Source organism: Brassica napus, chromosome A4, assembly GCF_020379485.1.
Source record: "Brassica napus cultivar Da-Ae chromosome A4, Da-Ae, whole genome shotgun sequence".
NCBI lineage: Eukaryota > Viridiplantae > Streptophyta > Magnoliopsida > Brassicales > Brassicaceae > Brassica > Brassica napus.
Genome location: NC_063437.1, coordinates 16,116,055 through 16,138,928, shown reverse-complemented (window position 1 = coordinate 16,138,928; position 22,874 = coordinate 16,116,055). Strand labels below are relative to the sequence as shown.

General features: G+C 35.9%; 3 protein-coding genes across 3 annotated transcripts; 2 read left to right on the top strand and 1 right to left on the bottom strand.

Moving 5' to 3' along the window:
* Positions 1-314: 314 nt before the first annotated feature.
* Positions 315-2,820, bottom strand: LOC106350580 (protein NUCLEAR FUSION DEFECTIVE 4-like). The gene is made up of 2 exons (XM_048777865.1): positions 1,621-2,820; positions 315-1,334 (listed from the first exon to the last, which is right to left on the bottom strand). Exons 1-2 carry the CDS (start codon positions 2,724-2,726, stop codon positions 902-904), a joined length of 1,539 nt encoding a protein of 512 aa, XP_048633822.1. The 5' UTR covers positions 2,727-2,820; the 3' UTR covers positions 315-901.
* A 10,927-nt stretch (positions 2,821-13,747) lies between these two features.
* Positions 13,748-15,673, top strand: LOC106348410 (probable WRKY transcription factor 25). The gene is made up of 5 exons (XM_013788148.3): positions 13,748-14,176; positions 14,254-14,370; positions 14,448-14,881; positions 14,967-15,128; positions 15,209-15,673. Exons 1-5 carry the CDS (start codon positions 13,958-13,960, stop codon positions 15,345-15,347), a joined length of 1,071 nt encoding a protein of 356 aa, XP_013643602.2. The 5' UTR covers positions 13,748-13,957; the 3' UTR covers positions 15,348-15,673.
* Positions 15,674-15,867: 194 nt separating this feature from the next.
* On the top strand, positions 15,868-21,416 carry LOC106352046 (cation/H(+) symporter 13-like). The gene is made up of 4 exons (XM_048777864.1): positions 15,868-16,326; positions 16,434-17,438; positions 18,120-18,515; positions 19,177-21,416. The coding sequence occupies exons 1-4, from the start codon at positions 16,069-16,071 to the stop codon at positions 20,008-20,010; spliced, it is 2,493 nt and encodes an 830-aa protein (XP_048633821.1). The 5' UTR covers positions 15,868-16,068; the 3' UTR covers positions 20,011-21,416.
* The last annotated feature ends 1,458 nt before the right edge of the window (positions 21,417-22,874 follow it).

Here is a 22,874-nt window from a genome sequence, read left to right as displayed (position 1 = left end):
GAAATGCTTAAGGCTATTAGATATACGTATGAAGCTTTTTTCTTTGAACTAAGATATAGGTATGAAGTTAAAACCTTAAATTCTGCATAAAACATGCATGTCTTGATGATCTCGACCATTTATGGGTTTAGGAGGTCTTCTTGTGGTCGAATACGTCCCGTCATCTCTCTCTCTCTCTCTCTCTCTCTCTCTCTCTCTCTCTCTCTCTCTCTCTCTCTCTCTCTCTCTCTCTCTCTCTCTCTCTCTCTCTCTCTCTCTCTCTCTCTCTCTCTCTCTCTCTCTCTCTCAAAATGTTTATTCTGACGTCTAATAAAAATATATGGACACCACTGAATAATACAAATAATTTGATGTACTGAGAATATATTAATAACTGTTGGAGTCTCGTAATTAGAAACTTTGTTCACACTAGAAACTAATCACTTAAATAACAGATGCATGATCAAGATTCTTGGCCCACGTTCGAACCAACAGAACATCAGCTACGCACCCACATAATATTTTGTTGAGTATATTAATGGGACTCACCCGAAATTTCGTGAAGTCATATTTCCCACTTATATTCAAACAAACTCGTTTTAAATTATTCAGCATTTAATTTATTAATGATCTTACACTAATCTAACAAAAAAGATTGAATTTACTATCATACAACTTATAAGAAAAAACGGATCTTTATTGAAAAAGAACTTTTCTGTATATCTATTTATACTGTTCGTCTATATTATACAATACTTTTACCCTCATGGCCTCATGCATACCACCAGTTTAACACCAGATACATAACTATACAATAATATTTTCGTTTGGTACCAAAAAAACTTTCCTTTGGTTAAGTGAAAGCTTGCGTGAAAAACCAACAAAACGCTGCGTTTTCTCCTAATTAGTTATGTTTCTTCTTCTACAACTTCTGCGAGTAGAACTTGCGGTTGCGTAGATATAAAACGGTGGCTAGAACGGTGGCGACAGAACATAGCATTCCCCAAAAGATCAAAGTGGTTTGAAAGCAATACATCCCAAAACACTTTCCGTCAAAACGTCCGTCCAAGGCAGCTCCATCGCGGTAAACTTTAGCTGCAAATAAACCAAAAGCAAAAGAACCAATCGGAATGCTTCCGACAACAATGTTATGGTTAACTCCAAAATGTTTTGTCCCAAAAAGCTCTGCAGTCATTGTGACGGAGAGAGAAGTCAATGCTCCGGAAAAGACGCCGATCATCCCCGTGCTGACGTAGAGAGCAATGTCAGAGTCGATGAGGAGGAGGAGAAACGAAGCAACCATTGCTACAAGTGAGACCGCCATAGAAACCGGGCTTGATGGCATGTATCTGTTCCTGTAATGAATAAAAAATAAATTTAGAATAATTCTCGAAAGTTAGAATAATTTCCGAAAATCAGGGAAAATAATTATAAAGATGGTTTTCGATCGCTTTGTCCACAGATTGTTCAATGAATTAGACCAAACACGTAGATGCAGGGGATGCAACATGTGTTATAATGGTACGTGCTAGGTCAACGTAGTTGTATTATTATGGAATAATTGATAAGGTTTTTTATTAATTAGTATGTTCCTAATTAATACAAAAAGAGTAAAAGGACAAAGCTAAAAAGTGATTGTACCTAGAGAGGAAGTAGTCGAGTAACGAAGGAAGCAAGCGGCCGAAAAACCCGAACGAGGACGAGAGAGCGACCAAGGAAGAGGTCGCGGCGCAGCCACGAGACTCAGAGATTTGACCAAGATTGTTCATAAACACTATCCCCACCGTCGGACCGAACAAATAAAGTCCAAAATATATCCAAAAGTCGAGTCTCTTCCATAGTTTTGTCCACTCGACCTCTTCTCTAACTCCAACTATTGCCTTCTCGTCAACTTCTTCCTCTTTCTTTTGATCTTCTTCAAAAGGAGCTTCCAAGTTGTATACCTTTTGTTGACTTCTAGTTGAGGACATAAGCTCTTCAAACCTAACTCCACTTGGAATAGCCAGAGGAGCAAGAAGAAACAAAACAATGCCTACGAGTGCTAAAACCGCTGGAACCGAGAGAAGACTCGTAGCCACGGAGTATATCCCCGTGGCTATAGTCACAACAAACAAAAAGATAAAGCCCACGTTAACATCCCTAGATGAAAACGACATCGCTTTTGCTTCTCTCATCAACATAGGAGCCGTCACGAGACAACAAGCCAAAGGAACTAGAGAGCTGAGCAAAAGGTAACCAGAGGCAGCTTCGCGTTGAGACGAGTAGAAGAACGTGTGGACTATGTCGGTGTAGATTTTTCCACTCAAAGCTTGATAACTCGCCGTGATCCCTACGGCGACTTGACGGTTCAACGGAAAACTGTTGATGGCGACGATAAAACAAGCCGTGTTGATCCAGCAGATGCTGTTTCCGGCCAAGAAACTCAGCCCCCATATCTGATAAAACGATAACGTGAACATCTTTTTGACGATGCATAGATACTGGAGACCGTAGCCGGCGAAACCTAAAGAACCTCCGGCGAGAAGGACGAGCGGTAGAGGAATATGAATGGCAGCGATTCCGGAGATGAAACCGAGGACTTTTCCGGCGTCGGAGGCGAAGGAGAGGTAGTTTAGTTTAAACTGAGAGATTGAGAGAAACTCTTTGAGCTGTGAAGAGTAAGCAGGGAAACTCAAGTTGGTGCCGTTGATAGATTGAAGCCAGAGAAGAGCTACGAGGCTAAACCACCTGAGAACGTTGGGAGACATGTTACTTGAGATTGTGAATATTGAGAAGATCACTCGTTAAGGGGGTTTGTACTTATAAGTTATAACTGATGAAGGCTATGGCATTTGATGTCGATTTTATATTCTAATGGCATTTAGTATTGTGGTAATGAGAAAGGTGTGGTCAGTTTAGTAATCAAGAAAAAGGAATGAGGAAATTAGGGCTTAATTATTGTTTTAATTAAGTGTGGTGATGTTGCAAAATACAAAAGCTGACAAACTAGCACACGGTGCTAGAAATCTACCTTCAACTATGGTTTATGTCAACTCAATTCTACCGTTTTGGCTACCATGCTTGGATTCTTTTTAGTCTAGTATAACTTTTTGCTGGGAAAATAAAACATTATGTGTATACTATTGTTTATGTATATTTCCTTTATATAAACAATTAGAGGTACATTGGATCAAAGGTAGGAGTTTGATTTTTTTACCAAATCTCTTTTTATTGTATACATGATTTCGCCAAATGTCGTAACATCCTATCTTATTATATTCAACATTTTGTAAAATTATTCAAAATTCAGTTTATTGAATTTGTAATTTATTAAAAAATCTTTTTTTTTTGGATCAAACTAACATTTCATTCCATAAAGAAAAAGGTTTTACACTCCCATAATGGAGTTTGTTACAGACATAGCAAGGGCTAATTTTGCCACAGAATCAGCCTCAGCATTAAAGTTCCTAGAAATGAAATGGAAAGATATGGAATCAAAGAGAGATAAGTAGTGATAGATATCAAACATGATACCGAACAGTTCAGGTTGGTTTCCTTCCTTCTTCAAAAGATTGATAAGAGATAGAGAATCCGATAGAACCGCTAGGGATCGGACGTTTGAGTACACGGCAATTGAAACCGCCAAACGAACAGCAATGGCTTCAGCCATTAGAGCTGATGATACATAGCTATGCGCTTAAGATAAATTGTGCCCAGGTCTCTCCATACTTCCCGAAAAAAAAATCTTTAAAATCTCTTCTCATAGGAAAAAAAATATTTTTTTTATAAAAATGTATATAAAAGAATTCGAATGAATTAAGTGAAATCAAAGTTAAAAATCAGTAGAAAAACACAATGAAACTATCTCATATGGTATTTGAGAAAATTTAGAATGTTTTATTTATCTAAATATTCCCAAAATTTGAATATATCCAAATAAATTCAAATCATTAATCCAATATGTATAAATTTATATTTTATTTGAACTTTTATTTTTACAGTCTGACAACTAACTATGAGTTATAAATTACGTTTAATGTGTTGACAATAAAAAAGTTACGTATAATATATAACCAATGAACGAACTTTATGATTAAAAACTCACATATACCACAACTGTGTTTTCTTTTCTTTTATATTCTAGTTCCAATAGCCAATATATCATGTATGTATATATGTCTAACATCTTGGTGGTATACGATAGCGTATAAATATTTAAAAGAATTGATTTGAATATTTATATTACTAAAATGTTTTATTTTTTGTTGATTTGTCTAGAAAGAATTCAAAGGTTAAACGTATTTGAGATAAAATTAATAGTGGAATGATAAATGATATATTGGAAAGCTATTTTAAATATTCTATTTATTTCAAAAAATATATATTTTAGATTTTTCGTACATATTAAGAAAATATATTAAAATTTGATTGTAAATGCATTGTGTTTGTGAATAACAATTTTTCATACATTTTAGCCAATAGAAATCCAATAAATATTATTAACGTACCGACTTTCACACGATAAAAGGCCTATAGATGGAATGAACGGACGTAGAAAGCCTGCCTATTATACTTGAAGATCGGGCGTCACAGTATGTTGACAGTGACACTGGTTATATACTCGTTAATTTTTTTTTTTTGGCATTTTTCAGATTATACTATACATGTATGTTCAGTGACAAAGAAAACTAATGTAAAACATAGAAGTAGAAAGCCTGCCTATTATAATTGATGATCGGGCGTCACAGTATGTTGACATACTGGTTATATACTCGTTAATTTTTTTTGGCATTTTACAGATTCGTACTATTTATGTATGTTCAGTGACAAAGAAAACTAATGTAAAACATAGAATAATCATCTCAAAGATGATTTCAGAATTAAGGTGATGGTCAAGGCCAATTTTCGGTGATAACAATATCTTCGCGCCGGATGCAGGTGTTTTCAGATATGTATTCCTGTTCTCTCTCATGCAATGAAGATGTAGGTCGTAGTTAGAACGATTTTATGGTTAATGGTTATCATCTTTTTCAGCTACGATGTGGAAGTCTTTGACATATGAGGAGGTTTTTATATTTAGTAGCTCATATATATGTACTTTTTAATATAGAGTATACAGTCGTGAGTCGACTGATTTTTACTGATAAAATTACGATGAATATGATTTTTTTTTGGAAAATCACTTATTTTTCCACACAAGTGGTGATCGGTCGAACAATAATAGTGTTTGTTCGGTCATCTACTTGATCAGTTGGCCATCATTGATCACCAGGTCTTTAGACTTCAGATGCTTTGGGATTGGCCGATCATTAAAAATTCACATGTTGCACATCAACAATTGTAGCTCTGGTCTGGTGAATAAACTTTTTGGATCATCTATTAAAAGTTTAAATGGTGACAAGTTCAATTCTCCTTAAGAATTATTCTCATACGTAAAGTTAGTTTAATATGGTCTGACCAATGAAGAGCTGGTTTAGTGAACATGCACTCCCTAGTCCTTACAAAAACAATCGTGGCTTTTTCCGAATACGAAGAAAACTTAAAAACACTTCTTTAAGACTATTATGAACCATATGACAACCAATCTCATAATGTTTTAGTCCTTTCGCAAAATTATGATTATTTGCTATGTGTATATTCGGGAGCATGATCAACATAACATATACATCACTGAGAAATTGCACAACAAAAAATGTCGCAAACATCAAATATGAAATGTTAAAGAAATTTATATATGATAATTGTGTGCAATTATTTGGAGCCTAAACATCACGTAAACATTTTTGAATATTTATTTATTTATTATGAATTTTATATTATATATTTTTAAATTTTTATACTTAATTATAAAATTATTTTAGTGAAATATAATACAAAATAAGGTACACAAAATAAGAAAACCAAATAAACTTGTGAATTTGCACTAACAAACCAACTTGGGAAGAAGAAGGATAAGCTTTGACTATACACATGCAATTTGATGGTGAAAATAATATCATAATCTACTCTTTTTTTTTTTGAAACTCATAAAACTTAAATTAAACTCGAAAGTTAGTTGGAGGCAATTAAATCACCCACACCAACCAAGTTCACAACATCAATTTCAACAGCATGCAGAGCTAGTTTAGCTAGCCTATCAGCTTGCACATTTTTTTCTCGAGAAATCCAAGAGAAGGAGACAAACTCGAAAACAGAAGCAAAGGATAAAATGTCTTCAATGACTCCATACAGCTCCGGAATTCCCTCGCCAGAGTTTATAGCTCGAATAAGCTGTGCCGAATCCGACTCGAAAGCCACCAAACTCCGTTCTTCGCATACTCCCGATCTAACTGCTTCGAGGAGAGCCAGGCCTTCCGCGACTAGGGGCGAGGAGACAAAGTTCACCCGCTTGGAGAAAGGCCGTTGTGCTTCAGGGGAGAAGATCACCCAGCCCAAACCCGCCGTTGTCCCTTCCGGGGTCCATGCTGCGTCAGATCTAATTGTCACCGTGCCTGAAGGACGCTGGGGGGCGGGCAGGGGCGCTAGAGGTTTACGGGTGGTCTCGTCTTCTCGCTTAGATTCCCATTCTCTAGCTAGGGTCAAAGCCAAAGATAGCGTGTCCTCAGAGGAACCTGAGGAGCCTTCAAAAACAAACTTATTACGTGCCTTCCATAAACACCAGGGAATCCAAGGTACCAGAGATTTGGAGGTGATTCCTGCCGGTGGTAAGCATAAAGTGGAGCAGAGTGAGGGCCATTGCGCAGCTAAATCTATTATTCCGCTAGTCTCCACCTCAGTTGTGAACGGAGCCAGTCGCCACACCTGTCTCGCGAACCGACATTGGAAGAAGAGATGAATAATAGATTCAGGGGCTCCACATCTTTTGCAGCTTGGGTCGATCGGGATATGTCGTTCAGCAAGTCTCTCTCCCACGGGGAGTGCTCCCTTCAAGAGTTTCCAGGCAAAGGTCCGTATCTTTGGGGTACATCCAAGCTCCCAAACATTCTTTTTCCAGTTAAAATTTGCATTTATCAGGGCGTTTTCTCCTCCTTCTTCTCTGTTCACCACAGAGTAGTATCCTGATTTCGTAGAATAAGAACCTGTTTTTGTTCCTAACCAGATGAGCTTATCCGGAGCCCCGGTTTGACTTGGCTTAATGCGCAGAATTGTTTCTTCATAGTCAGGTACCAGACGTTGAATTTTGAGAACATCCCACTCGCAGGATTCAGGTAGCATTAGATCAGAGACCAAGATCTCCAGATGATCCTGGTTCGGCGGTCCCATTGGGCGCTCTTGGTTGCTTGTGTTCAGCCACGCATCATGCCATACCTGGATAGACTGGCCATTCCCAACTAGCCATCCCAGATTTTTAATGAGTAAATCTCGGCCTAGGAGGACACTTCTCCAGCCGTGGGACATGGTAGAAGTTGGGGAGGCGAGGAGTATGTTAATATTGTCAGGACAATACTTCCCCAAGAGTACTCGACTGAGAAGGCTATCTGGGTTTTGTAGAAGGCGCCAGCTTGTTTTCGCAAGCAGAGCGGTGTTGAAGGTTTGGAAATCTCGGACACCCAGCCCTCCCAGTGCCTTCGGTTTAGCCATCGACGTCCACGAAACCCATGCCATTTTCTTGGTGTGTTCATTGTTGTCCCACCAAAATCGTGTAACTGCTGATTGGATTCTGTTGCAGAGGGAGACTGGTAGGGCAAAGTAGGACATAGAGTAAGAGGGAACTGCCGAGAGAACACTTTGAAGCATGACTAGTTTCCCGGCTGAGGAGAGAAACTTTGTGGAGTAACTTCGAGCCTTTTGTTTGATCCGATCGACAATAGAGGAAAAGAGATCCCGCTTCTTCCGGCCAAAAGCCTCCGGTAGCCCTAGATATTTACCGGTGCCGCCCTCTTTATGAATTTGTAGCTCATCTCTGACCATTCGTTTCAGGTCCTGCGGTGCCTTCCGTGAAAAGGTGACTGCAGATTTATCTTTGTTTATGGACTGGCCAGAGGCTTCCTCATATTTGGCTAAGATAGTCTTGAGTGCTGTACAATTTTCCCGGTTTGATTCGAGGAAAAACATAGTATCATCCGCAAAAAGGAGGTGCCCTAGTATCATAATCTACTCTGATGTTTTTTTTTCTAGACATTAATATTTTAAAACACAAAATAATTAAAAATTAATCAAAACTAAAACCAGAAATACAACCGATTTTGACAAACTTTAAATTAATTTAGACCTACCCAAACAGAGTTGAAATGATTTTTTTTTTTTTTTTTTTAAAGTTGAGATGATTTAAGATGACTAAATCCACTTGGAGTGTTGGGACTCTTAAATCAGAATTTTTAATTTATCTGACTGATTTTAATAACTTTAATCTAACATCTTTTGTATATTCCTCTCTAGAACTCAAAAGTTTTACATACGTGGATTATGCGTCTCTTATTTAGACACTTTAATCTAACATCTTTTGTATATTCCTCTTTAATATATTTGTTGATTTCCTAGAAGTCTAGAAAGTATCATATTATGTATCTTCTAAAGAGTTTGTATATTGCAGTTTATCAATGTGCTAAAATCGGTCCAGACGCTACCCAACATTTCTTTGCTCATAATGTAGCACATTTAATTATGCTCAATAATGTGAATTGGATGATAATTGGTTAAGCTGTACTCGTGGGATGCGGGTCAATGAGAAGGTCTCCATCGTCTTTTTAAATTTCAGATTGGATTCACTTTCTTCCACGTTTTATGATAAAATAATAAATTTTAACTAACGATGCCCTTGCTTCTCGGAAACGCCATGGCAAATGCTAAAACATGCAAATATCATTAGAAATGACAGTGATCTGGATTTACAGAAGAGCTTATCCTAAAACATTTGTTGCCATAGTTTCTATGGGAGTCTATATAAAAGAAAAGGAATAACAGAAAGAGAGTACGAGAAACACACAAAATTGAGCTTGGACCATGTGCAAATGCGCCTGTAACACATGCATAGAACTGGATCCAGTGGCGAAGGTAGTTCATTGTGAGGTGGTTCATATGACCCATGTGAAATCAAGAAAAAACAAATTTTACTTGTGTTTTACATAAAAAAACTTAGAAAATATAGTAAAATAGGCTTATTGACCCATGTAATATATATTGACTCTAAAACTGACCCCGGTAAACACTTTGGCTAGCTCTGCCATTGCTGGATCTGCTTCAAGTTCCACCCACATTTTGGAGACTACTAACAATAACACATTTAAAATCACAAAACTAAATATTTGCAACATTCATTTGAGAAGCTTTCAACCTTCTTGAGGCAGGACCCATAAGATTATTTTCTTTGTAACTTTCTTTTTCCAAAAAGACATCTATAATAAATAGGTATAACATAATCAAAGTACAATCTTTTAGGGTCTAGTGTATACCCATATCAGTTCTCGAATCAATTTAGAACTAAATTATCTTTACTTGGTCAGTCTGAGTTTGGATTTTGGCTCAAGTGGTTTACATGGTGGATCGTAACAGATGATCGATTCACCCCTTGACATTAGTCAAAAGGTATTTCAAACTCGGGTCAGGCAGCCCACTCTGTAGCACTAATTGCGTTCCTCCCGGGGCCAACCAGATCAGCCGATAGGGTTTATCAAAAAAAAATAAAAAAAATAATCAAAGTACAAATTTTATTTAGTTAGCCATGAAGGATAAACATAACCAGAGAAATAAAATTATCAACTTGGCTAGCTAAGAAGTGTGCCGGTTCATAAGCTTAACGTTTAGAACACAATTAACAGTGGCTAAATTTGAAAAGCCAATCTTTGATGCCATCTATCAAGTTCAGAATGGAAATATACTGTACTTGTCCTTGTAATATCTGAACTGAAATTTGGCAATCTTCTTTAAAACAAACCGATTTAAAACCTTAGCTCTTTTCCTTTTTAGCATCACGGTTTATTTCAAACAAATTTGTAACAAATTTTAACAATTTTCTCTCCGCTCTCATAAATAAACCGAAAAATAAAAATAGAGGATGAGTTGTAATCCTGCAGAGTACAAACTATGAAACTGGAAACAATGGGATCATAACTCTGCTACTTTAGAAAACAATTATTTATACTGAAATAAATTTAATATATGCCTTGTCGACCCCATGTCCGTGTCTATGACTAGTAACGAAATACGCAAAAATAAGTGATTACAAAAATAAACACGGAAGAACTCGCCGCTTGCGGCGGAAGGCTTAGCCATGAGGGAAGCAATCAAAATGTGCTTAGAGCGGGGGCTTCGAGACATCAGGTGTGAATCGGACTCTTCGCAGCTCATAAAGGCCCTAAATGCGACGGTGGAACCCCCAGAGTTGTACGGGATCGTATCAGATATTAGGATTGTTTGTAATTTTTTCGACTCTGTTTCTTTTGTATGGATTCCGCGGGGAAGGAACTCCAATGCTGATCGACTAGCAAAACAGGCTTTAGGCCATGTATCGAGTGGTGTAACCACTGTACTCTGATGATTTAAGTTTAATGAAGTTGCGTTCCAAAAAAAAACAAAAATAAACACGGAATAAGTGAAGGACGACTATCTTCATTCCAAGATCAGCACAAGTTGGTCAAATAGAATCAGCACAAGTTGGAGAAGCACGTGATGAAAAGATATGCAGACAATCAAAACAGAATGACAAGCTATTTAAACCCAAAGAGGGACTTTAAAAACACACAAAAAAAATTGATATGTTTAAAATCCGATATAACTTGTACTATTAGTTAGCCGGGGATTTCGCCGTGCCTCAGAGACTCAAGGGGCATAAGAAAAGAATAATGGCTGTGTAAAATGAATTTTCCGATTAAAAGATTTTTTGGTACATTTAATGTTGTTCCTGTCAACGGAGACAGGAGACAAGAATATGTGTGGTTACAGAAAATTTTAATTCTAGTTATGTGGAAAATGTGGATACCAAAATATATATGACTGGTTATGTATTTACTTTGGATGGTTCCATTGTCAGGTAGAAAACTATTTTGCAGTCGACAATAACTTTGTCTACTAACAAAGAAAGTGTTGTCATAAGCTACCAGAAAAAGGAATCTGGTTGAGAGTATTGGTTAATGAGTTTGGTCTATAATCATGATCAGGATACAATATATTGCAACATTTTGAGTGCTATCTATTTAGCCAAGAATCATGTTTTGTCATGAAATGACCAAACATAAATATGTGATATTATTTGTGAGAGTAAAAGGATTCAAATGAAGAAAGTATTAATGAACAATGATATTGTTGAAATGTTAATTAAAAACAACAAGTTCAATCATTGTTTGGATTTGTCGTTCATTTCAACATGTTCGCATCTTAGCTCGAAAGAGGATTTGGTCAAAAAGAATTGTTAGGCAAATAGAGAATCTGATACATCTTGCAATGGAAAATTGCAGTTTGTTACATCTGTTCTGTAGAATCCAAGTCAAAGTAGGAGGCAAGCCTGTCATTGTCAGGGTTAAACGTAAAGTTGGACACTCTCTGCTCGATGCTTTCTGTAAGTTCCTTCTCTCTCTATGCAGTCTCTGTCTTCTGTAGAAATGAAAGGAAGGGACTTGAAAACGTTATGGCGATTAGGGTTAGAGATCAACGAAAGACCATTCAAACGGCCGTTACTGGACTTATCAAAGTTATCTTTTTCAAGTTTCAGGAAGAAGGGTATGTCCTTTTACATCATTTTCAGGCCTTTTGTACTTGGTATGGACTCGGTGAGACTTGAATGTTGTTCATGTGGTGAAGCCCAAGAAGGTACTCTTAACTCTTGCGGCACTTGGAGACAGTCACTGTTGATGTCATTCACTCTTTATTTGCTTGAGGCAACGTTTTTTTGTTCTGGTTGAAGTATAGACCTTGAATGCAGTGTTGATTGTTGTGTTATTTCTGTAGGAGTCTGATGTTATTAACATCATGTTAATGAGCATATATAGTTGCAGCAAAGGAAAGTTTGAAGAGCGTAAAGTTGCTTTGAAGAAGGAAGGAACAGCGCTTGACCAAAGCTGTACAGCAGCAACAGGTAACTGGCTCTTGGTCATGAGAACATTTCTTAACATCTTAGGAGAAGTCTAAGTACCATTTTAGGTAACTCGAGACTTGTGTAATCAAAAGTTGTACTGTTTCTGCTAGACAGCTGCACAGAATGCTCAGCTTGAGCAATTGGCGGAGTGGGAATAAAGAACTTCATGAGAGGTGTAGTTTCTATGATGTTATTCGTGTTGATGTTGAAGAAAAACCAGTGTAAGTTATCTTATATATAAATTATTAAGAGTGAGAAATAGTTTAGCTGTGTTTGAAGTAAACAGTATAATTGAAGGTGCATTTTCTCATCTTACTCTAGGTTAACATCCTTGGAGGACCAGAAGTTGCTGGCTAGTTTCTTGCCTCTCCTTAGAGAGTCTTTATATGATTGGTGCTGTTGTTCCATGGTCATACTATACTCTATTGTGTCCTAGAAACCGAAAGTCAAGAAAGAAGTTAATACTAGACTACATTTAGTTGGGGTCAAGAACTATATTCTTACCGGAGACTATACTCTTACCGGTGTTTTTATTGTAGCAAATTAATGATGATATGACAAGAAGCTATAGTCTTCGGCGAGTCATTCTTGGGTTCACTCCCTAGGGTGAACCTCTAGGTTCACCAACCAATAGGATTTCATTATTTCAAATTCGATATCTTTTAAAAAAGGAAACAAAATATTCTCAAATTATATTATGTTTTTAAAATAAAAAAAGATAATAGTTACAGAAAAAAAAATTAAAAAAAAATATTTTTAATGTTCTCAACAAAATACTAAACCCTAAATCCTAATCCCTAAAGCCTAAATCCTAAACCCTAAACCCTTGGATAAACCCTAAACCCTAGGGTAAATCCTAAACCCTTGGGTAAATCCTAAACCCTTGGGTAAACCCTAAACCCTTGGGTAAACCCTAAACCCTTAGATAAATCGTAAACTCTAAATAAAAAACACTAAAACCCTAAACGCTTGAATGTTTTAGTGTATAGTGATTTTGATTTAGAGTTTTGGATTCATCCTAGAGTTTAGGGTTTATCCAAGGGTTTAGGGTTTAGGATTAAGGGTTTAGGGTTTAATGTTATGCTGACGACGTAAAATATTTTTTTTTGTAAGTATTACTATTTTTTTTTACTTTTTAATTTTAAAAACATAATATAATTTGACAATATTTTGTTTCCTTTTTTAAAAGATATCGAATATAAAATAAAAGAATCCTATTGGTTGGTGAACCTAGAGGTTCACCCTAGGGGGTGGACCTAAGAATAAGTCGTCTTCGGCTGTGAGTCAAAAGTGTTTAAAATAAAACTAACCAAAACTTGGTAGATGTCTTTTATAACAAGTAATATAAGAGGTAAAAGAGTTATTAAACAAAAATATTCATTTCATTTTCATAATTGGTTTTACATATTCATGGACAATTCTCCAAAAATACAGAATCTAGTTTTTATACAAAAATAATAAATAAAAATGACTAAAATAACATTTATTAGAAAAGGCAAAAAAAACAAAGCTACTTTTAAAAGATAATGCATTTAATATAACTATTATTTTTAAAATATTTATTTTAAAATTTGGTGCTATCTTAAGGCATTTCTCTATATTCATTTTTCACTATTTTTTGTCTTGTTTATTCATCTTCGTATAGTGCTTATACAAAATAACTGGTCTTAATCACCGCCGACGACAAAAATGACAATTAACACGCGGTTTCACACACAGTCTAGGCGACGACCCAACTAAAAAATAATAATATCTCATTGCCATTGGTCAACCATTTATATCAATATTAAAACAAAAATTTTTATTTAGGACAAGCAGAAAAAGACAAAATGTAAAAAGATAAACAAACCTTGCTCGTTACGCCACCGTCGTCGTCTTCCACATCTTTATCTCTTCTCACAGATCATTTCTCTGACAACATTAAAGTTCGTTTCTTTTTCTTTCTTTTTGCTCCTGTGAGCTCTAAAGTTGTCTCCTTTTACCAAAACCATGTCTTCCACCTCTTTCACCGACCTCCTTGCTTCCTCCGGCGTTGACCCCTACGAACAAGACGAAGACTTTCTTGGTGGGTTTTACCCGGAGGAAACCGGGTCGGGTTTACCTAAGTTCAAGACGGCTCAACCGCCTCCTCTTCCGATCTCGCAATCTTCTCGCAGCTTCGCCTTCTCCGAGTTGCTTGACTCTCCTCTTCTCCTCAGCTCCTCACATGTATAAAGCTTCCATCTTTCTTCAATCATTTCATCTATTTAAGCTCTCTTAGTGATGTTCTGTATTGTTACTTGCAGAGTTTGATATCTCCAACGACCGGAGCGTTTCCATTTCAAGGCTTCAACGGATCGGATTTTCCCTGGCAGTTACCATCGCAAACGCAAACGCAACCGCAACCGCAAAACGCTGCTTCCGTATGTGTCTTCCCCTTAGCGTTTCAGTGACATGTACAGTTTCCTTTGTACTGAACCAAACTTGTTTCGTTTTACAGGCTTTGCAAGAGACATATGGTGTTCAAGATCTCCAGAAGAAGCAGGAGGATCCGGTTCCTCGTGAGGGTAAGGTACCATCGTACATGGTGAGTAGGAACTCTAACGATGGCTACGGTTGGAGAAAATACGGTCAGAAGCAAGTGAAGAAGAGCGAGAACCCTAGGAGTTACTTCAAGTGCACGTATCCCAACTGTGTTTCCAAGAAGATTGTTGAGACTGCTTCTGATGGACAGATCACTGAGATCATCTACAAAGGTGGTCATAACCATCCTAAGCCTGAGTTCACCAAGAGACCATCATCATCATCGGCGGCTAATGCGAGAAGAATGTTTAATCCTTCTTCTGTTGTTAGTGAACAATCAGAGAGTTCATCGATCTCGTTTGATTATGGGGAGGTAGATGAAGAGAAGGAACAGCTTGACATTAAGAGACTGTAAGTAGTTTTTTTTTAATTTTAAGTTAATGGAAACTTAATATGTTTATAAGAAATTAAGAAAATGACGTTTTTTGTGTGATAGGAAAAGAGAAGGTGAAGATGAAGGGATGTCTGTAGAAGTAAGCAGAGGAGTGAAGGAACCAAGAGTTGTTGTTCAGACAATAAGTGAGATTGATGTTCTTATAGATGGCTTTAGATGGAGGAAGTATGGTCAAAAAGTTGTCAAGGGGAATACCAACCCAAGGTTATTATTACAAATATTTTAAACTAATTTCTCATTAAAGTTGTGTTCATGTTCCTAATCCTCTTTGGTTATTATGCCAGGAGCTATTACAAGTGCACATACCAAGGCTGTGGAGTGAGGAAGCAAGTGGAAAGATCAGCAGAAGACGAGAGAGCGGTTCTCACTACCTATGAAGGAAGGCACAATCATGATGTCCCAACCGCGCCACGTCGCTCATGAAAACAGAACATTCTTGGGGCTGAAGTTACTAGTAATATCATTTAGGGTTTGGAAAATAAGTCTTACTATGGCTGTCTTTTGTGCTCATTATAGTTTGTTTATTTGTTTGTTGCACAGTAGTACTTTGTGTTGTCAGAGTGGTGATTACTGATTAGCAGTTTTTTATATATCTTCTTGGCCTTAGAGAACCTCACTATACATATGTTCGACTTTTTAACACTTGAGATTCTATTATAGTTTCTTGTGTTTGGTCTTTTGCTTGATTGTTGTATATTTGACATTCAAGATTGAAAATAATAATGTTATATAGTCCATTTTGCAGGTTATTGTTTACACCCCAGTTTTTTAAATTATTATTAGAACTTAAAAGTGAAACCAATACCACAAGTTTAGAACGGTGGAGATTATGCACAAAGAACATCAACCAAACAAAAATAGAAAGAAACAAAAATAGGCTAATCTTTCTTCTCTTGTCTCACATACCTCTCTCTCTTTCTCTGGTCTTGTTTCTTTTACCTTACCAACATGTTGGATTAAGTAAACCTTTACCAACCCAAGTAAACACAGAGTCCTCTGTTTTCTTCTCTATCTCCTTATGTTCACATTGCACTCTCATTCTCAATGCATCAGCCATTACATTTTCCTCCTTAGAAATGAAAACATAGCCTTCATAGTTTAATCCCAAGCCTATTTTCTCTCTCATTCTCTCTAAGAAAAGACCATGGATTGGTCGAAGTTTGGCAGCAAACAGATCAACTCATCACATTGGGGCAAAGTGCACGGTCCATTCATGATGGAGGATCTAGTGTGCCAAAATCAAAACATGATGATCTCAAAGGGTATTTTCAAGAACAGTAACCCTCTCAAATACGCAACGCCTCTTCTCTTTCTTCAAATGTCAGTCATCATCATCACCTCTAGGCTTATCTTCCGCTTCCTCCAACCTTTTAAACAAGGAATGATCTCCGCTCAAGTCTTGGTATAACTTTCTAGATATTGCTTTCATTGTCTTAACATATTGTTTTTGCAATAAAATAAAACGTTTTGAAATGTTGTGTATCATATTCTGTTATATTTTACATATAGGCTGGGATTGTTCTTGGACCGTCTTTCTTAGGACATAACGTGACATACATGAACATGTTCCTGCCCGCTGGAGGCAAGATCACAATCCAAACGCTATCAAACGTCGGTTTCATCATCCATCTCTTCATCCTCGGACTCAAAATCGACGCGAGTATTATCAAAAAAGCAAGTTCCAAAGCAATACTTATCGGTACAGCCTCTTACGCCTTCCCATTCTCTCTCGGACACCTCACGGTCTTCTTCATTAATACTACCGTGGGACTTCACAGAGACGTGTTTCACTGCGCAAGCACGGTGATCTTCTTGTGCTCCATGACATCCTTCCCGGTAACAACCACGGTCTTAACGGAACTCAACATCCTCAACTCAGAGCTAGGACGGTTAGCCACCAACTGCTCAATGGTCTGCGAAGCTTGTAGCTGGTTCGTGGCTTTAGCGTTTAACCTCTACACGCGAGAGAGAACCATAAAAGGCGTTTGGGGGATTGTAATGATCGGAGGTCTTATTGGGGTCATTGTAGGAGTCTTTAGACCTTTGATCATATACCTCACCGAGAGGAAAAGCAAGTCGATGAACAAAAAAGACATTGTCCCGTTCTTCCCGGTCCTCTTGATCTTGGCTATAGCTAGTACTAGTGCAGAGGCCATGGGTGTCCACGCTGCGTTTGGAGCGTTTTGGCTAGGCGTTTCGCTCCCTGACGGTCCGCCTTTGGGGACGGAACTTGCTATGAAACTTGAGCTGGTTGCTTCGAATATGCTTCTCCCGTGTTTTATAGCTATTAGTGGGTTACAGACTAATTTCTTTGAGATCACGGAGAGCCATGAGAACCATGTGGTGTTGATTGAAGTGATTCTCTTGGTCACTTACGGCTGCAAGTTCCTTGGAACAACGGCTGCGTCTGCTTACTGCCAAACGCAGATTGGAGACGCGCTTTGTTTGGCGTTCTTGATGTGTTGCCAAGGTATCATCGAAGTCTACGCTATTGTCGTGTGGAAAGACGCTCAGGTACAAAATATAGACGTTGGTTACTTTGGTTTTGATTAATTTGGAATATAAAATTGAATAATATGATGCTTAGTGTCTCAAAAATGGATTGGTCACTGTTTTGTTTTTCATACCCTAGGATTATGCTTAATCTATATTTTTTTTGGATTTTCAACTCAAAACCAATTACCAATAAGTGTATTGGTTTAAGTCTGGATTATAAAAGTGTTGATCGATGTACTAAACCTTTTTAGTAGTTAGGTTAGTGCTAAAATGTTTAGTACATAGATCCACACTTTTTAATATGGATTTTGACCAATATACTTATAATACTGAATATAAAATTTCAAATAGATGTATATATATATATTATTTATGTCTCATCTGAAATTTCGATGTGAAAGTTTGTATTGTGTACATTTTTTTAGGGATTGAAGTACATTGCTAATCTCTTCATAATCCCAATACCTAAATTAAGATTTGTTCTCATAAAATTTTGTTTATAAAGCATCATAACTAAATACTAGAGGCTAGTTAATTGAATAACTTTACAACGAAACTAATTTTAAATGAAGTGGTTTTGGGTGTAGGGGACTAGGTTTTCAACTCATTTTTCTTATTTTCTTAGTAGATCTTTTGGGTGCTGGTAATCCAAAAAATAGAATAGGAAGTTGACTTCTTATAAAATGTTTCTGTTTACAGGTTGTTGATACAGAATGCTTTAATCTAGTGATAGTAACGCTTTTACTTGTAACCGGAATTTCGCGGTACCTCGTGGTGTACCTCTACGATCCATCGAAACGCTACAAATGCAGAAGCAAACGAACGATCCTCAACACGAGGGAACGCAATCTTCAGCTCCGTCTTCTTCTTTGCATGTACAACGTCGAAAACGTTCCTTCCATGGTGAACCTTTTAGAAGCTACATACCCGACAAGATTTAACCCCATCTCATTTTTCACGCTGCACCTTGTGGAGCTTAAAGGACGATCTCACGCAGTCCTCACGCCACACCACCAGATGAACAAACTTGACCCAAACACGGCCCAGTCCACATACATTGTCAGTGCCCTCCAACGGTTTGAGCAAAAGTATCAGGTAAATTATAAACAGAATTTCTTTTCTTTTATTTTGTCTGCGTGTACAAGAAAAACAAATTTAAAATTTCTATAAAACCTTTTTCAAATTTTCAAAAATGATTTTATAAAGTGCAGACATAAACAAACATAAGTAAAATATACGATTGGTTTTAAATTGACAAAATCAGTTTACTAAATGTTGAAGGTTATAAGTCCATTTGAGAAATGTACACACTAAAGATATAGACCTTAGTTCAAAAAATATATATAGACCTAAATGCAAATACAAAAACAAACATTTAAAAGTGCAAAGAGCCAATGTAAAAGTCTAAGTGAACGATTGGGTTCGTTTTACATCTAGTGTTTACGTTTACAATAAGCACAAACAATGCGTGAAATATATACTTGAAGATATTAATTCATTTGGCGTTTAAGTGTACGATTTGGTTCGTTTTGCGTTTGGCGTTTACATTTCCAACTAACAACCTTTTTTTGCCTAATATACTTAATCAACAAAATTTGGAAAATATCATTCTAAAATATAAACGTAAAGAGATATAAAAACCTAAACAGTTTTTTTTTTCCAAAAAAATATCTGAATTGTATTCTAAAATTTGTTATAGATAAAATATAACTTGGAAACGTTACCCATTTATTATCTTAAACGTATGATGCATCAGGGTACACTCATGGCGCAACATTTCACCGCAGCCGCGCCTTTCTCGAGTATAAACAACGACGTATGCACGCTCGCACTTGACAAGAAGGCGACACTAATCGTGATTCCATTCCACAAGCAATACGCGATCGACGGGACGGTCGGACAAGTCAACGGGCCCATCAGGAACATCAACCTTAACGTCCTTGAAGCGGCACCATGTTCGGTCGCCATATTCATAGACCGAGGGGAGTGCAAGGGACGACGCTCCGTCTTGATGACCAGTACATGGAAAAACGTGGCGGTGCTCTTCATCGGAGGCCGGGACGACGCGGAGGCGCTCGCATTATGTATGAGGATGACTGAAAAACCGGAGCTTAACGTCACAGTGATACATTTCCGTCACAAAAGCTCCCTTCAGCACGAGGATTACAGCGAAATGGCTGAGTACAATCTAATAAACGATTTCAAAAGCCATGCAGCAGCGAATAAAGGGAATGTACATTACATAGAGGAGATAGTGAAAGATGGCGTGGAGACCACGCAAGCGATTAGCTCACTTGGAGATGCTTATGACATGATTTTTGTGGGCCGAAACCATGACCTAGAGTCTTCGGTCTTGTACGGACTTACAGATTGGAGTGAGTGCCCAGAGTTAGGCGTGATTGGAGATATGTTGACGGCCCCTGAATTCCATTTCTCTGTACTCGTTGTTCATCAGCAGCAAGGGGATGCACTGGCCATGGACGATAGTTATAAATTGCCTGTCGAGGATCAAAAGAGTGGAGATACAAAACAACAAGAACGATTCTCTGTTGAAGAAGGTTTCACTACCATTGATCTCGACAAAAGTTAGTGTAATCAAGTGACTTAATCTTGATTTTTGTAACATTTCTTTCTAATAAGTTCATAACTATAGATATTTACTTATCTCTTAGAAGTAGATGTATTTGGAATCTTGAGTTGAGCCTTAAAAATAAAGACGCTAGACATGTCATGTGTTGTAATTGTAGTTTCTATTTTTTTTCCTTTATTTTTTAGTTTTATGTTAGTAAATTTTTAGCGGTAAGTTAATTGCATAAAACAGTTTATTGAGAAAATAGTTTCACTCGAATCCTCAAATTCATAGTTGTTTTTTCTTTCATATCGCACATAAACACCATAAAAATCATCTTAATTAATATGGACCATCGAGTCTAGGCAGAACTTAAATACTCGCTTCCATCATCTATTCTGTAACTTAAAACCATAATTCATAGACATATATGTTTTATTATACATTAGTAAGATACTGCACCATTTAAAAACATATATCATGCACTTCTAATCACTTATATAAGTAGTCGGAGCAGATCCCTTAATGACCTATGAGAGAGGTCACTCCAATGATCATGAACAACAATATCCATAAGAATTGGTTAATTTGTTTTTGTTGGACTAGGCTTTGACACCATCATAACTTTATCCTAGGTATTTATTTTGTAAAGTTTCACATCATATTTTATCACAATTTAGTCGCATATTTTAAATGCATTCATTTTTTATATCAAAGATGCATTCTTTATCGTAATTTATTATGTATATATATTTTTATGTCACTCATATTCTCATAAATATATAACTTCTGAATGTAGAATTTAGTAGAAATGGCACAATATTACAATCATCTAGATTTTCTATCACTATACTTCAAGACAAAACACACTTTCTTTTATTAATGTTAAAAGCTCTCGAAACGCTCTACCAAAGAACAAAAAAACTTTCAAAATAATTCTCAGACCATCTCCGGCTTCACTTCATTTTCATTTTTTTCATTTTTGCTTCATTTTGAAGTAAGTTTTTTTCAACTCTACTTTATATATTGCTTCAAAATGAAACAGTGAACAGTGTTATTTCAAATTTGAAGATCTACTGTGCATTTTATTTTTTGAAAATGAAATTTTTTAAATTGTAAATTGGTCCTTAACTTTTACTTATTCTTATATTTTTCCAAAATAAATTATATACGTTAATATTATCCAATTAATTTTAATTTTTGACTATTAATTTCATTTAATCAAATGTATATATCAAAAAGCATATGAATATTCATTTGTAAGAATTTTCAACTCGATTAGAAAAAATCTAAGATAAATAAGTTCATCTCTTACTTCTAAACAATTTTGTTAATCACTTATAGAAAAATTATATATATGGTCTTTTTCCAAATTATGATGTTTTGTGTTTGTTTATTCATGTTGTGTAACAAATTTATTATATGATAATTTTTAATTGTATGAAATAATAATTATGTTGGATTATTTTTAAAACAAAATAGCTAGATACAATTTGTAAATATGAAAAAGTATAAAATTTTATTTGTAATTTATGATAAAATAGAGATAAAATATATTTGGAATGTTCTTTTTACAAGAAAAAAATGAAGGAATCCATCATAGTGAATGTTACTTCAGTGTTTTCTTTATTTTGAAGAAAGTGAACTTTTAAAGATAGAAATGAAGTCCATCTATTGGAGATGCTCTTAACAAATACAACATGTTACTCTGTTCAGGTGTTTGCGTGCCGATTTAAGTTCTAAGACTATGTACAATGGGGGTGTTGAATAAAAGATTCAACAGTTGAATCCCTACAATGAGGGTGTTGAAAAATGAAATTTGATGATGTGGATTAATTGGTGTTGAAAAGATTCAACATGTTGAATTAGAAGAAAGTGGGGACCACCGACGACAAATGTCACTTTCTAAAGATTTTTGATATTTTGATATTCTCTTAGTTATTTAAAACTAATTAATTTCATTATAAATTAAATAATTTATTTTTATTTCTTATATTAAAATTTATCATTTTAAATTATCTATAAATAGAGACTAGGTTTATTTAATTTGGATATAGAAAAAAATAATTATTAATTAATAAAATAGAGTGTTAAATTTTATTCAACAAGACCATTGTAGTGGATAAAAATTGAATGTGTGTTGAATGATGATGTGTAAGAAAGAGAATATGACATGAAGTGGATGGTGTTGAATCTTAAAACCATTGTACATAGTCTAATACGTAACAAAAACTAGCAATTGTAACTGAAAAAGGATGCTAAACAAAAATAAAATAAGAAAGAAGAATAATACTAGTATTTAAGTTTAATAATTTCTATAAAAAATGGTTGTGAGAAACAAAAAAGATAGGTGTTTAGGAGAGACGGGACATAAAGGATGGAATCCATGTGGAAGGCAGCCGAATCAGATGCCCTCGCCAGCTTTCTTTTTCCTTTTTCATTATTTTCTATTTTCTTTTTAAAGATTTAAACTATTTTCGATTTTTTTACTTATATATGTAACTATCTCCTAATGTAAGTTTATTTCATATATATATATATATATAGATAATACAGATAGCTGTTGCAAGTTCAAAATAACATATTTCTAAAGAATCCATCATATTAAATTGAATTTGATTATAAATTCAAATTGTTTTACCAAGTCATTACCGTTGAGTTCCTCAGAATCATGTTGGCAAGGAGAAAAAAGTTCCTTGCAATCATTCCCTATTCTTTTGATCTTATAAATTCTCGGATTGAGGAAAATAAATCTCTAAATCTCAGTTAGAGTAATCAGTGATATATATTGGTACATCTTAATATAGCATATTTCTAAAGATGCAAAAGGTATATATACTGAAGAGGCCATTATTTTGAAATTTAATTTAGTATACCTAAATCTT